This window comes from Schistocerca cancellata, chromosome 4 (genome assembly GCF_023864275.1).
Source record: "Schistocerca cancellata isolate TAMUIC-IGC-003103 chromosome 4, iqSchCanc2.1, whole genome shotgun sequence".
Classification (NCBI taxonomy): Eukaryota; Metazoa; Arthropoda; class Insecta; order Orthoptera; family Acrididae; genus Schistocerca; species Schistocerca cancellata.
In genome coordinates, this window is record NC_064629.1 from 925060053 (window position 1) to 925077549 (window position 17497).

General features: G+C 39.3%; 1 protein-coding gene across 1 annotated transcript in view; it reads left to right on the forward strand.

The window, feature by feature from the left end:
• The window catches only part of LOC126185113 (epoxide hydrolase 4-like), a 108244-nt gene extending 101631 nt beyond the window's left edge, over nt 1–6613 (forward strand). Inside the window, exon 6 of the mRNA XM_049927923.1 lies at nt 5829–6613. Coding sequence (XP_049783880.1) covers nt 5829–6010 — 182 coding nt within the window. The 3' untranslated portion in view covers nt 6011–6613. The remainder of the gene's footprint in view (nt 1–5828) is intronic.
• Nucleotides 6614–17497: the final 10884 nt, after the last annotated feature.

Consider the following 17497-nt stretch of genomic DNA (forward strand, 5'->3'; position numbering starts at 1 on the left):
TAGCATTCCAAATTTGCCCTGTATGAATTGAAGTTCGCCAAATGTTTGGCTAAATTGTTGGGATATTTGGGTGGGGGGGGGGGCAGGGGGGGGGGGGGTGTACATAGTCCTTTTCAGAGTACAGGTGGGTGCGGCAAATTTAATAAGCTGATGCACATAGTCTGCTACTAGGACTCTGTCAACTTAACTTTTCAGAGAGACTGAAGCCATATAAGTGTTACATTCAACTCGCATAAACCTTCTGCATTTGAGGATAAAGTTGCCCTGTTTTGTATTCTATTGGGAAGAGCAATCATGTAAAGCACTTTCATTCTCTTGTGTTTTACACTTGTACATGTTGTTATGGGTGATACTGTTCATAATTAGCTCATCCAGTGGCAGTGTCCCTTCACCTATGAAGATTTTCTGTGTAGTTTGCGAAGTCTGCAGTTTGTAATGGTGGTACTGTAGAGTGAAATTTCTTTGCCTTGTTTTTGATGGAACCACAGATTTTTAACATCATAAGTGGGGAAAACAGTGCCAAACAATAGCTAATTTGGTAATGAGAAGATTTTTCTCAGGAGCAAAAATGTGGGATTAAGGGTACCATATTTATGGTAATATGTGATCTCTTAGCACCTCACCGAGCGAGGTGGCGCAGTGGTTAGACACTGGACTCGCATTCGGGAGGACGACGGTTCAATCCCGCATCCGGCCATCCTGATTTAGGTTTTCCGTGATTTCCCTAAATCACTCCAGGCAAATGCCGGGATGGTTCCTTTGAAAGGGCACGGCCGACTTCCTTCCCCATCCTACCCTAATCCGATGAGACCGATGACCACGCTGTCTGGTCTCCTTCCCCAAACAACCCAACCCAACCTCTTAGCACCTCACTACTATCTCACCAAGTTATTCCAAATGTGTTCTCAAAAAGGCACATTTTGAATTATACCACATGTGGTAATTGAATAAGAGTTGTTGTGTCAACAAACTATCGATGTATCATACACCTTAGACTAGCTACCATAGGCATCCACAAGGCGGTGAGACGCGGCACTAGCCTCTTCCTCCTAAGGAGTGTAAAGATTCTGTATTTCACTCATACATGGAGTGAATAACCATAAATTCTGTGGGATATAATAATTTTTTAGTGTCATCCATAAAATTTTTCTTATTCTCACAATTCAATGGACAACTCTATACACACATATATATATATATATATATATATATATATATATATATATATATATATATATATATATATATATATATATATATGTGTGTGTATAAAAAAAGAAAGATGATGAAACTTACCAAACAAAAGTGCTGGCAGCTCGAGAGACACACAAACACACACACAAAATTCTAGCTTTCGCAACCAACGGTTGCCTCGTCAGGAAAGAGGGAAGGAGAAGGAAAGACAAAAGGATATGGGTTTTAAGGGAGAGGGTAAGGAGTCATTCCAATCCCGGGAGCGGAAAGACTTACCTTAGGGGGGAAAAAGGACAGGTATACACTCGCGCGCGCGCGCACACACACACATCCATCCGCATATACACAGACACAAGCAGACATTTGTAAAGGCCTTTACAAATGTCTGCTTGTGTCTGTGTATATGCAGATGGATATGTGTGTGTGTGTGTGTGTGTGTGTGTGTGTGTGTGTGTGTGTGTGTGTGTGTGTGTGAGACTCCTTACCCTCTCCCTTAAAACCCATATCCTTTTGTCTTTCCTTCTCCTTCCCTCTTTCCTGACGAGGCAACCGTTGGTTGCGAAAGCTAGAATTTTGTGTGTATGTTTGTGTTTGTTTGTGTGTCTATCGACCTGCCAGCGCTTTTGTTTGGTAAGTCTCATCATCTTTCTTTTTAAATATATTTTTCCCACGTGGAATGTTTTTACACACACACACACACACACACACACACACACACACACACACACACAGGGTGGTCCATTGATAGTGAGCTGGCCAAATATCTCGTGAAATGAGCATCAAACGAAAAAACTACAAAGAACAAAACTCGTCTAGCTTGAAGGGGGAAACCAGATGGCGCTATGGTTGGCCTGCTAGATGGTGCTGCCATAGATCAAACAGATATCAAATGCATTTTTTAAACTAGGAACCCCCATTTTTTATTACATATTCGTGTAGTACGTAAAGAAATATGAATGTTTTAGTTGGACCACTTTCTTCGTTTTTTGGTAGATGGTGCTGTAATAGTCACAAATGTATAAGTACGTGGTATCACATAACATTCCGCCAGTGCGGATGGTATTTGCTTCGTGATACATTACCCGTGTTAAAATTGACCGTTTACCAATTGCAGAAAAGGTCGATATCGTGTTGATGTATGGCTGTTGTGATCAAAATGCCCAACGGGCATGTGCTGTGTGTGCTGCTCGGTATCCCGGACATCATCATCCAAGTATCCGGACAGTTTGCCGGATAGTTACATTATTTAAAGAAACAGGAAGTTTTCAGCCACATGTGAAACATCAACCATGACCTGCAACAAATGATGATGCCCAAGTAGGTGTTTTAGCTATTGTCGTGGCTGATCCGCACATCAGTAGCAGAAAAATTGCGCGAGAATTGGGAATCTCAAAAACGTCAGTGTTGAGAATTCTACATCAACATAGATTGCATCCGTACCATATTTCTATGCACCAGGAATTGCATGGCGACGACTCTGAACGTCGTGTACAGTTCTGCCACTGGGGACAAGAGAAATTACGGGACAATGACAGATGTTTTGCACACGTTCTATTTAGCGACGAAGCATCATTCACCAACAGCGGTAACGTAAACCGGCATAATACGCACTATTGGGCAACGGAAAATCCATTATGGCTGTGACAAGTGGAACATCAGTGACCTTGGTGGGTTAATGTATGGTGCCTCATTATGGGAGGAAGGATAATTGGCCCCCATTTTATCGCTGGCAATCTAAATGGTGCAATGTATGCTGATTCCCTACATAATGTTCTTCCGATGTTACTACAAGATGTTTCACTGCATGACAGAATGGCGATGTACTTCCAACATGATGGATGTCTGGCACATAGCTCGTGTGCGGTTGAAGCGGTATTGAGTAGCATATTTCATGACAGATGGATTGGTCGTCGAAGCACCATACCATGGCCTGCACGTTCACCGGATCTGATGTCCCCAGATTTCTTTCTGTGGGGAAGGTTGAAGGATATTTGCTATTGTGATCCACCAACAACGCCTGACAACATGCGTCAGCGCGTTTGATGCATGTGCGAACATTACGGAAGGCGAACTACTCACTGTTGAGAGGAATGTCGTTACACGTATTGCCAAATGCATCGAGGTTGACGGACACCATTTTGAGCATTTATTGCATTAATGTGGTATTTACAAGTAATCATGCTGAAACAGCATGTGTTCTCAGAAATGATAAGTTCACAAAGGTACATGTATCACATTAGAGCAACCGAAATAAAATGTACAACCGTACCTACATTCTGTATTTTAATTTAAAAAACCTACCTGTTACCAACTGTTGTTCTTCGTAGTTGTTTCGTTTGACACTTATTTCGTGAGATATTTGGCCTGGTCACGATCAATGGGCACACCGCGCGCTGCGCGCGCACACACGCGCGCGGTGTGTGTGTGTGTGTGTGTGTGTGTGTGTGTGTGTGTGTGTGTGTGTGTGTGTGTGTGTGTGGTGGGGGGGGGGGGTGGAACTGGCAAAGCTTCTGGTTCATCCTCATCTTCACATTCTTCTTGTTTTTCAGCCATCTGTTCCTGCAAGGCTTCATAAATTGTTGTGGACTGGCAGGCGGCAACACCTTCGTTACATTCAACATATGCGTTGAAGTTAAGATGGTCAGCGTTTTCTTCTTGCCCTGTTATTTAGTATCTGATGAAAACCAGTTTTTTTAAAAGTAATTTGAGATTGTTGGTTCTTGCATGGAATCCCAGCCACTTCTTACAAAGTGCATAGCACCCAAGACCATTATCTTTCTCACTGCATTATAAAGACATGCTAGCCTCTTTGGTATAAGAATCTTTATGTATTTTTGTTACAGGTGTTTTATAATGACTCAGTTGAGTGGATGAAGGTGGCTTATATGGTTTGAAGGAAAAAAACACTCAATTTATATTACATATCTTTGGGATGTGGTGTACAATGGTCATCAAACAGGATGATTTTCGTGCTTCTAACACCTGACCTTGCATCCCAAACACGCGAGAATTATTTGAATATAGTTGTCATTCCACATGCTTTCTCATTAGACATATATTTGCTTCGAATGTTCAGACAATTTTTGAAGAATTGTTCACTCTTCACCTTTCCAATTATGGTGCCACCAACTTTTCAGTTCCACTTTCACTACAACATAGCAAAGTTAGTCTCTCTTTACTAAATTTTCCACTGTGCCATTTCTTTTTCTCTCCTCCAAACAGAGTTTTTTCATGTATAAAGTGAAAAATAATCCCATTTAATCTGGGACTGTACTTTCCATGATAGAGTATTTTTTGGTGACTAGACAGTATAAAGGTTTACACTTCTAGCCTCACATCGAAGCCATTTATACACTTAATTACATTTGTTGTTTAACCTTTTGATCCAACCACTGGGTACTTTGAACTCTGTGAGTTATAGTGTGAACCACAGTACCACAATTGAAATACTCAAAGCAGGAACTTGTTTTATCCATTACAATAGCCATTTTCCAGTTCTGGAAACTGAGTGTCTTACACTTGTTTGTTTGTCGTTTCCACCTTCCAGATATTCTACATTAATTACTTTCTCATTTTCTCACTGTTGTATTTAATGTTGGAGGAATGTTCAGTTTCTTTGCAATATCAACATGCTTCATGTGTGTGTGTTTCGTCAGTTTCCTGAATAATGTTCGACTTTCCTTCGTCTTGTTAAGTCTCACTGTCATTCATGTTTCAGTACACCATTCAGCACACACAAATCATAGACTGAGAGTGAGTCATACACTAAACATGTACAAAGAAAACCAGTGTCTGAGTTACATGTTAGTAAATATTCTGTTTATTGTTTTGTTGCTACAACTTCACCCCTACCTGCAATTAGTACTTGTCAGTAGAAGTCTGAAATTGTCAAAGCTACTGCCAGCCTATATGAACTACTTCAGTATGTCGTTTCCGCAATAGAAAATGATAAGAATGGTGCACAAAGCTGCTGGCATTAAACAGCATAGTTGGCCTACTTGTTCCCTCATCCATCAGCCAGAAACGTTGTACTCCTTCCATTCTCGGAGCTCTCGATGGCAAAATTTTCAGCGGCAAACAGTAAAGATACTGCCAAATGTCAGTGCACTAAGCAGGGAGGGAGAATGTATAAATGAGTCGTTTTATCACGCATTTACTACAGTTGAGAGTGGGGCTTCACCACTTAAGAGTTACCCATACTAAAAGACGTATAAATGTGTGAAGTAACTTTCTAAGAGTTTTTAGGTACTAAAACTCTGATATGACGTGCCATACTCGATACTTTTCTTCTTCAGAAAATGAAAAGAGAAGCCAAGCACTCAGCTGCTTTGAAAAAAGTTAGAGTAATTATTGTGCGCGCGCGCGCGCGCGCGCGCGCACACACACACACACACACACACACACACACACACACACACACACACACAGCTATAACCCGCCAAGAAGTTTCAAATCAGTGCACACTCCGCTGCAAAGTGGAATTTCATTCTGAACTGTATTTGTAATTTAACTATTGACAGCAAGACTTCATTCCTAGGATATTACCCATTTGTGTACTAACTGTAGGTCGCTCACTTTCAGGTTAGTGTCTTTTATTTGACATTATGTAGAAACTTTATTTTACTTTTTTGCAGTTAGTGAATCTCCAGAGAAAGTGGATAAACCTGTTCAAAAAGGTCTGATGGACCGCATGTTTGGAGCAGTCGCATCTACTGTGAAATATGGAAATCAAATGTTTGATGTTGTTCAGAAGACTAGTAATATAGTACCAGGATTGCAGCGAAAATCTTCAGTACTGGGACAGAGTGCTAGCTGATAACACCATTAAAAGTAAAAGAATATGGGTTTTCCAGGTTCCTTCAGAAATCTGGTGGAAAGTCTGATCTTTTGTTAACTACATGAGACACATAGTTCACTGTTCATGTATCTTTTGTAGTTGTTTTACATTGGCCTGATATGTAGAACATTGGAGTCAAATCTTCATTTTCTTATAATATTTTATACAAGGAGTATATTTGTATGGCAACTGATATTTATTTTTTAGAACACTTTTTGTACAAAATATTTTTTTAGTAAAATGTGCGGGATGTAACATTGGTGTAAAGACTGAAATTGTAAGAATTTATTCTTGCTGAGTAGAAAAAATTATGCAGTGTGTACTGTTCATTCCATGTCACAGTGGTAATACCTATAAATTTTAGTTGCGACAAAAACTTAAATATTTCTTTTTGTTGAGACTATTCAGTAATAAGGTGCTAATTTGTACATAGACACGTTATATATTTTATTAAATTATTGAAACCAAAGGCTGTTTAAAACTGCAAAACTGTTCAATAAGCTTTACTGCAAATTGTTGTCTTCTGCAATGCAGATGATGTATCTATTTTTTTTGTTAATAAATGGGAATTTTTCATAAAAATTCAGTGTAACAATTTTGTTAGTGTAACTGCTAAAATGTTATGTTTAGTGAAAGGCACAGCACTTTCCTAGTAAGTATATTTACTACTTTTTTCTGTTAAATATGATTATCCTGAGCCATTCGTCCTGATTATAGTTTTCTGATATTAGGATGCTGTTGGTGCTGTTTTTGTTGTTTTTCAAGCAACTACTTCATAATATTTTTGCATTGAACAGGCTCTGGAAAACAAATATGGGACCCTATGGCATGGTGACAACAGTGTTCTATCTATCTTATTTTTCCTTCTTTTTAATTGAACACCAAATCTAATTTCTCCCTCTAATACAGTAGACAGAACTGTTGTGATCCCATGTTATATAATATCTAGCATTAATTAGCTGGTAGTAACTTTCTTGGTTGATGATAAAGGACTATCCCTGTAAATAAGATATCCTCCATCCCCATGCAGTCGGTACATAATTTTAACAATTCACACCACATGAGTGCAGAGGTTTATCATTAAGTCTGATAAGTTTTGATGAGAGATATTCAGGACATATTTCAGAATTGTCTTTTAGTGATTGTTGATACCTAAATGATTGTGCACCTGGTTACGTCTTGTCATATCCATTACACTTATGGTGTTAAGATATTTCAATATTTGTGAAATTTGATAAAAGACAAGGTAGCCTCCCATGTATTTATGAATGATTGCCTTGTTAACATTCACCTAGTGTGCTTGTCGGTTACTGGGTTTGAGTCTGATCTCTGCAGTGTCATTAAGGATTGTAGAAGTCATTATCTGATCTGCAGGTTTCCTGTGCTATAGAATCAGCTCCATACTGTTCAAGTTTTGTGAGGGTATTGTGAAAGCTGTACAATTCATTACTTTTCTGTGTTTCAGACACACTGCACATATGCCACGAGCACTTTGTTTATGACGTCGACATTTCCATCAGTCAATTCCCTGACAGATAGGGGGAAGGGAGAAAGGCTGAGGGAAGTAGACAAAAATCAAATCCAATCAGATAACGTAATATTTGCTCTCACACAAAAGGCCAGTACAGAAAACTGTGATTTGTAAAATATGTTGAGTTTTTTGTGTGGATTGCCTTGTCTCAAAGCACCACATGGCAAAAACACCTAAATCATTCAAAAGAATAGATAAGTAAAAGACTGAAGAGTTATTAGTATAGTCTCCAGTGTTTCAAGATTACAGCTGTGTAAGTCATTTTCTGTTTCGTTAGCTGTGTGATTAAAGTGTTTAGAGTACTAGTGTTTGCATCCCAGTTTCCTTTGAAACTGTAGTTGTCTGAGGATTGTGGTAATGACATTTCTTTGTGGGATATTATCCAGAATTAAACTAAATTGTAATCTCCACCTCAACAAAAATGGCTTTCGAAAGGAGACACCACTTAATATTATTATTTTTCCCACAGTCAACTGCAACCTGGCATTGTATTATGTATGTTTTGCATATTAACTTCTATGCAGGGTGAACCAGAACTCCACTGACAAACTTTTGGAGATGATAGTATGGACCAAAACTAGAAAAAATGTCTAACATGGAGTCTAAAATGCCTACTTAAAGAGCTGTGAACATCTGTTAATATTTTATATTGTTAAACACATCTCTGCTACTGAACAAGTACATACTGCAGCATGTCCACATGCATCAATGACCATCCAGCAGTTGTCGATCACGCTGCTGGGGAATGAAATGCACAAGAACTCCTTAACAACATTGTGGCCAACATGAGAGATTGTTGCAGTGTGTGCATTGCCTTATGTGGTGATGACACACCGTGTTAAGAACTAGATCCCACACTTTTCATGTGCAGTGACTTCAGTGTAATTACACCTACAGCTACATGGTTACTCGGCAATTCACAGTTAAGTGCCTGGCAGAGGGTTCATCAAACCATTTTCATACTACTTCTCTACCATTCCACTCCCGAATGGCGTGTGGGAAAAAGGAACACCTAAATCTTTACGTTTCAGTTCTGATTTCTCTTATTTTATTATGATGATTTATTTCTCCCTACCTGGGTGGGTGTGAACAAAATACTTACACATTCGGAAGAGAAAGTTGGTGATTGAAATTTCGTAAATAGATCTCGCTGCAAAGAAAACCGCCTTTGTTTCATTAATTGCCACCCCAACCCGTGTATCATATCAGTGATACTCTCACCCCTATTGCGCGATAACACAAAACGAGCTGCCCTTCTTTGCACTTTTTCGATGACCTCCATCAGTCCTACCCGGTAAAGATCCCACATCGCGCAGCAATATTCCAGCAGAGGATGGGAAAGTGTAAAGTGGGCTCTCTCTTTAGTGGGTTTGTTGCATCTTGTTAGTGTTCTGCCAACAAAGTGCAATCTATGTTTTGCCTTCCCCACAATATTATCTATGTGGTCTTTCCAATTCAAGTTGCTTGTAATTGTAATTCCTAGGTATCTAGTCGAATTGACAGCCCTTAGATTTGTGCGATTTATCGTATGCCCAAAATTTCTTTTAGTACCCATGTGGATGACCTCGCACTTTTCTTTGTTTAGTACCAGTTGCCACTTTTCCCACCATGCAGAAATTCTCTCTAGATCATTTTGTAATTGGAATTGACCGTCTGATGATTTTACTAGATAGCAAATTACTGCGTCATCTGCAAACAGTCTAAAGTGGCTGCTCAGATTATCACCTAGATCATTTATGTTAATCGGGAACAGCAGAGGGCCTATGACACTACCTTGCGGAATGCCAGATATCACTTCTTTGTTTTTGAATAAAAGTGTCATTTCTGTTTGTCTCATTACATTTTTCTTTCAATTACCTTCTGTACTCTACTGGAGCAGTTCTTTCTATGAATGGTCTAAGCTTCATTGAGATGTGTTACTTGGCCATGACAAATCATGTGAAAGTTATTTTCATTTGTAAATTTTGCATACCAGTGTACATTACTTTTTTAGTTCAAGAAACTGCAATTCAGGCAAACACAACCTTTGAGAAGCATATATCTGAAAATTTGAGAAGTGGCTTACATGTGCCCTGCAATTAAAGAACCACATAGCAACAAACTCACACTACTTTGAAGACATAGTAATATACACAGTATAAAATCAGTGTGCACTCACAATTATCAGTATTTCACAGAGCACTATAATGTGAACACTGGTATGAAAACCAGTGCTATATGTGTGTGTAAATTGTACAGTGAAGGGAATGTTCCTGAATGTAGGTGGTAAGTTTAGTGGAGGGTCTTTCCCCTTCTGTCTTTTCAAACTTGACTTCTTATAGTTTTCCCATTGTGCCTATGGATTCACTAAATGTCATATTTGTTGTTAGCAGGAGGAAGGTCTGCTTGTGCATGTGTACCTTTGCTGGGCTGAAATGTTACCAGTCAGACCGCAAGGACATCCTTGTGAACAGGCCTTCATTCAGTTAACTGAAAGATATCCTAAGCTAAACATAGCTCATAATAATAATAATAATAATAATAATAATAAACTAACAAGCAAAGCAGCCAAACTGGACATGGACAAGTGCAGACTTGGACAATTTGTTGTCTTGAAGTGTCCATCCTCGAATACAGCTGAGTGCAAGTGGAAGAAGCACCACATCTTTGAGAGATACCATTTTCATACAAAATGATGGGTTTATTCCTATGGAAGTAATTCCTGGAAAAGCTGTTGTTTGCTCATAACCACTTTTAAGTCCAAATGGAAGAGGGAAAATATGTTTTACACCATATGCAAGACAGTCTGTTTTTAAGGAGTGTGTGTTAGTTCATTTCATGTCGTGATCTCAACTACTAGGTTCCTGCTTTACTCTAACAACAATAGAATGATATGCTTGAAATCAGCCCAGTGTCCATCACTAAAACTCTTGTATTCACTCCCGTCTTTCTCGGCAACACCACAGCATCTCTTCTGGAAATGGCACATAGAATATTATAACCAATATATATTACTTTTAGTATTTCAGAAAATATTCAGACATATTTCAAAATTTATGACCATTTTTGAATAGGTTATGTGTGTGAAGTAGATTTAAGAGGTGCTTCCAAACAATTTACTTTCTCACATCCTTGCTGAAACAATGGAGCTTCCTGACGCATTAAGTGAAATATTGTTTAAAGTCTAAAGACTGATGTGTTTCAAGAAATATTGTGTTTTCCTCTTCTTTAAATTCAGGTCACCAGAGGGGTCTCGGTGCATCATTTCTAATAACACTTCTGCAGCTTGTATGCAAGCATTTAATCAGCTTCAGGTAGGTCCTTTAGCATTTGAATGTGGTACAGCTTCTTTCCCAATCGAGGTGGAGAATTCCTAAGACACTTGTTCCGTGATTTTGGTTTCCCATGCTAATCCCATACTTGACTATCCTGGGCTTCTAATCATTGTGACTTGAACATTTACGATGTTATCTTCCATTTGAATATTTCTTGGATGGCCACTATTTCCTGTACTGTCATTGGTCATAGACCCAGTGCACAAACATTTCTCATGCAGTCGACAGATAGTTAAATGGCTTGTAGGGCCTGTATGAGACCATTGCTGAAATTTTTTCTTACTGTTGAGGGTGACCCAATATTCGTACATCCAAGTTTCTAGATTCATTCTCTCATCCAAAGTCAGGTGGCCACTTCTAGTTTGCAACAAAGAAACTTTTAAAGAAATGTAGTACCATATGAATGGTAACATTGTTTTGGACATCTCTATATTCTGCACTCTACATTTTTGTTAATTAATAACATAACAGTGTATAAACGTCTCTCCAGTAAACAGCACAGAAATATTACAGACAGAGCCAAGTGTGGTGTTTGTGGTGCTGGTAACTGAAAGGATCTGGGGCAAATTGTAGATGGTCTGCTTACAAATATCTCTAGTATTGTTCGAGGAGGATATCTATAAGAATGCTTTAAACTGGTGTATTGGTAGTTCACAGAGAAATCGTACCATGGTCAGATATTATCTCCTAAATTTATGTTTTCATGTAAACATCAAGCAAAAACTTCTTGAAGTCAAGTACAGTTGCTGATGTTGGAATAATGATTGTGGTTAGAATAGGATTAGTGGTGTTAATAGTAGTAGTTGCATTCTTTCTAGAGTCTTGAAATCACTCTAGTTCATAAAATTGTTTTACTGTAGAAGCATAATTTATGTAATGTAGATGTGCAGTTTTTTCAATAATTGTAAAATTAGAAAATGCAAGGGAGGAATTAGAAAGAATGAGGAGGGAGGAAGGGACTGGCGGAATGGGAAATCACAGTTGGGCGGAAGGCTGCCAGAACAAGGATATATTCAGACAGTTGCGCTTTGTGCACCACGAATAGATTTTACCAACTGTCAGAGTTTAGTGGAGAGGAGTGTCTTGTAGCTAATAAGAGTAGGAAACCTGCAGCAGATATCAACAGTTAAGAAGCCTACGTCAGTCATAAACTGAGGTGGTTTTGTTGTTAGGTAGGTCTCATGACAGAGGCATAGGCCAGCAATCACAGGAAGTATTGGGGAATGAGTACCAGTCACCAGTATTGTGAATCCTAGTTTAGGATTGGCCCAGGTGATTGATAACATAGGGGAGTTATGTAGGAATTTTACAAAAGAGGATCAGATAGTGATTGTGGGTGGAGCTGGGAATAGGCTTGATAGAGGCAGGGGGTATGACAGTCAGTGACATGGAATAGAGGGCTACTCAAACTGGTGGCACAATTATGCACCTTGTGCAGTTGTTTCAGGTTGTGATTGGCCTCATCTTAATACAGCTGTTATATATATTAATGTGGCACTGATGATGGAGGGTGTGGCTCACATTGCGGTGGTGCCAGAAGCATCAATCGATAGTTCAGGTTTCACTACGTATGGCGTGCACCTTATTAGGTATAGGTAGAGATGGTTGGCAAAGCTTATAGGTGATAGTGTGTTAAGGGGTGGTGGGACCACTTGTGGGAAAATTCCTGTAGTAATTGGTGTTAGAGATGCCCCTTTCTGTAGACTGAAGTCAGCTGATAGCTATGTCTCCTTAAGGTATGTATCTCTAACAGAGGAACACCCTTGAAAAAAGGCAAAGTATCTAAGCAACTCAAGAATTTGGATATTTCATTAAAAAGGTACTGGAGATAAAGTTAGTGAACTGCTTATTGCTCTTGACTCTGACATTACTGGTACACCAGAGCACCATTTAAACAATTTGACAGTTCAGAGGCGTCATGTACCAGGATACACATCAGATGGCAATTTTTTGAAGAGCTGTTCGCAGAGTGGTGCTGTAAGTGAAAAATGACCTGTTTAATTCTGTTGATGTATCTAAGCACTGCGCTGGACAGGTCATTGAAGTTGTGCAAGAACAATTGAATTTAGTGAAACTAAAGTTTTAATTATAGTTATCTGTATGTCCTCTACTTCTGATTTCAGAGTACTTCTGTTCGAGATAGAGAAAGCTCTCGGTTTATTTTACAGAAAGTACCAAAAATTTGTTGTATGTGGTGATTTTAATATTAAAATTTAATGAGCGAGTGTGCAAAAAAAAGAATGTTGGAAGATATACAAAATTCATATGAGGTGTGATTGGAAAGTTTTAAGAATGGCCTTATAATTGTACAGTGGTGGTACTTATATGCTACTGTGATGCATCTCCTTCAAAATAGTCCCCTTCTGACTGAACACATGGACTCCAATGGTGTTTCAACTTTTGGAAACATTTTTGGAAATTGTTTCTCCTGAAGTGTGTTAAGGGTGCTCTCCGTATTTGCCTGGACGTTTTCAATTGAGTCAAATCGCCTCCCTTTCAGTGAAAATTTCTGTTTAGGAAACAGGTAGAAGTCCGCAGAGCCCAAATCGGGGGAATGTGGCAGTTGTGGAAGCACAGGAATTTTGAATTTGGTCAAAAATACGACTGTGAAGGCACGATGAGCCAGAGCATTGCATGATGTAGCACCCAACCCCTGTCTTTCCACAATGCAGGCCTTTTCTTCCGCACACTTTTGGCACAAATGCTCAAGGACACATTTGTAGTATTCCTAGTTCTCTGTCCTCCAGGGGTAAATTCATGATGCACAATTCCAGTAGAATAAAAAAAAAAAAAAAAACACCAACATTGTTTTCACTTTCGACTGACTTTGCTGTGCTTTTTTCAGTCGTGGTGAACCTGGAGTCTTTCACTGTGAAGACTGCACTTTGGGTTCAACATCATATCCGTATACCCACTATCCATCACCTGTAATTACCCTATTTAACAAATCAGGGTCATTTTTTAGGCCAATTAATCAGTTCTTGGCACATTTGAAGGTGGTATTGTCTCCAGTCACTTGACGACACTCTTGGTATGAGTTTTGTGGACACTCGATGCATGTTCAAATCTTCAGTTAAAATTGCCTGAACTGCATAGTAACTAAAGTTCATCAGCCATCTCCATAATGATAAGTCTACGATCAGAGTGCAGTAAGTCATAAACTTTCACATTATTTTCATTCGTTTTTGAGGTGGAAGGACGGCCCGACCGTAGTTCATCTTCAAATCATTCGTGGCGATTTCTAAATCTGTTGAACCAGACACTGGCTCATACAATTATCTCCAAATGCTGTTTGTAAGTCTCAGAAGCTGATTTATCTGTTTTAAAACAGTTTCACACAAATTCGTTGCTCCGTTTTTACGTCCATTTTCACGCAGACAGAATCCGGCAACAAGCCCTAACAGGCCCACATTCAACCAGCTGTCATAATGACTTCAATATAGGAAAAGCAGTTTCCTGTCTGAGGGAGTTCAAGGACAATGCAATGATTCACTCCCCACCCTCCGTGTACCTGCCCGGCAAACCACTAAGCAGTAGCAGATCCATTCTTAAAACTTTCCAATCACACCTCGTATCATCTGATGCCGACTCCAGTCTTTCAAACTAGAGTGCAGGGGACAATAACACAACTACAGACATTATTTTTGTCCATTCTTTATTACCAGAGGAGCATTCCATTAAAAAAGAGTAAATGGCCTTTCAAACCATGATGCACAAATTTTAACACCAAAAGGAATTTGTGAGTGTACGTGTGCACTCTCACATACATGCATACATGTTAAATATAATTACAGACTTACTATATATGTTAATCCAGTGGTAACAGAGGCCTCGTAAAACCTCTTTAAACAAGAGTGGCAGGATGTCTATAGTGCTGATAGCAGATATGATAAATATAATGCTTACCTCAATGTATTTCTCATGCTCTTTGAAAGCCACTTTCCATTAAAGTGTTTTCAACAGGGTACTAAAACTAACAGGCAACCTGGGTGGCTGACTGGTGGGATAAGGATATTATCTAGAACACAATCAGAATTATATAACAACATTAGAAACAGTCACAATCAGGCTGCAGAAGCTCATTACAAGCAGTACTGTAAGTTACTTTCTTGAAAATGTTATTAGGAAGGCAAAAAGCATTTGGTATGCAAATAGTTAATTCCCAGGAAAATATTAAAACATGAGGTCAGTCGTGAAGGAAGTGTCTGGCCAACAGTGCAAGGTCAAGGATATAAAGTCAATATGTAGTGAAAAATGTGTTTTTTAATGATAAGTTGGACATGTGTACATTAATTAATGGTAATTTTCAGAATACAGCAGACGATTTATACAGAAACTTAGTTTCTGTAAGGAATCATTTAACCCTCGTAGAAAACATCTTTCCAAGACTGCTATCTGAAACAAACCTCAGTGATACTGACAAAAGGAGAGACTGAGTCTATAATCAAATTGCTGAAGACTAAGGACTGTCATGGATACGGTGGGGTATGTAGCAGAGTACTGAAGCACTGTGGTGCATATGTTAGTCCAGTAATTAGCCATATTTTAAATTTTTCTTTAGGAATGGTTAGTTTCCTGACTGATTAAAGTATTTGATAATGAAACCACATTATAAAAAAGGGAAGGGGATAATGTACACAGTTTTAGACCTATTTCTATGCCATCTGTGTTTGCCAAAGTTACTGAAAAGGCTGTATATACACAGGTAAAGTGGTAAGTAAAGTTCTGCGATCTGCATTCTGGCCCTTGGTGGGCCAATCAGGCCTTACCAACTGCTGCGTCATCCTCTGCCGGTGGCATCATTGGATGCAATATCGAGTTGCTTGTGGTGCTCCCAGTTGTTGTTGGGTTTCTTGATTTTAGAACTGCTACTGATTAGTTCGGTAGCTTCTTAGTTGGGTTCATGGGGCTGAGTGCACCCCATACATGTCCTCCCACAAAGGAAAAATACATGACAGTGTTGGGAATTGAAATTTCCTAATGTTTCTCGTAGTGTTTTGTATGGCATTGTGACCGAGCACTTGAACTACCGAAAATTGTGCGCACGTTGGGTACCGAAAATGTTGATGGATGTGCACAAAACCAAACGTGTAGACAGTGCATTGACTTTACTTGAGCGGTACCATGACGACGGTGATGATTTCTGAAGCCAAACTGTTACAGGCGATGAAACATGGGTGACCTACATCACACCAGAATCAAAGCAACAGTCCATGGAATGGCGGCATTCTGATTCACCAAGACAATTGAAGTTTAAGCAAACAATTTCTGCCCGGAAAATCGTGTGCACAGTTTTTTGGGACAGAAAAGGAGTATTGCTTGTGGAATTTCTGCCTCGTAATGAGACAATCAATGCAGCAGCTTACTGTAAGACATTGCACAATCTGCGCCTTTCAATTCAGAACATAAGGCGTGGCAAGTTGAGCAAGGGCCATCGTTTTGCTGCAAGACAATGTCCGTCCGCATGTGGCGAATCAGACCAAAGATCTCATCACATCTTTTCGATGTGAAACTCTAGATCATCATCCGTACAGCCCCGATCTTGCGCCCAGAGACTACCATCTGTTCCTGCACTTAAAGAAACACCTGGGCGGCCAGTGTCTTCAAGACGGTGACAAAGTCAAGACAGTGGTGATGCAGTGGCAAACGTCTATGAGGAGGATGTTCAAAAACTGGTAAAACGTTATGACAAGTGCCTCAATATTGACGGAAATGATGTAGAAAAGTAGATTAAGGTACAGGCTTTAATGTAAAAATAAAATTGAGATATCTTAGCACGTCTTTTTTAAATTTCAAAACGGTACTTACTTAAAAAACGCGCCTCATATATACTCAGCAGGTTGTTATCTGCATAGGATTCTTCTAAATTTTTTTAAATGTATTATTAGCTTTTATAATGTTAATTTCATATACTGACTCATTCTGTGACCATGGAGATTTGCTCCTCAGTTTGTCCCCACGGAACTAGACGTGTAAAATTCTAAAGTAGACACCGGGCCTTTCCAAATGGTGCCTACAAGGCTGTACGAGGATCGATCTATGATCGTGGGACATGTTATTAGCCAATCCTCCAGCCATTATTGCCAGTAGATGAATCCTGATGATGCCGCTGCTTTATTCGAGGAACTCCTCCTTCGGTTTCACAAGGGCTGAATGGACCCTGTTCCAGACCGACCAAGTTTATTTCCAGTCTGATTCTCAACTCGGCAGCACATAATGATGTCGAAAACAAATTTTTGATTAACCACTGGACATTCAATTTTAACAGTAGGAGTTTATTGCAGACAAACTGTTAGTAAAAGGTAAATATCATTTAACACTGGATTTTACTACAGATAACTACAAATTGGAATTTCGTTTCTTCATTATAACAATTATTGTTTAACATTTAAAAGAAATAATTATTTTTATTTGGCGCGTTCATTTCTCCACGGAACCACGCCGATTCCGTTGTATGATATGAAAGTGTTTCTGACAAGCTTACCTCTCAGCCCACAGGCATCACTGGATGTCCGGATATGGAGGGGCATGGGTCAGCACGCCGCTCTCCCGGCCGTATGTCAGTTTAAGAGACCGAAACCGCTCCTCAGTTTGCCTGACAAGGGCTGAGTGCACCCTGCT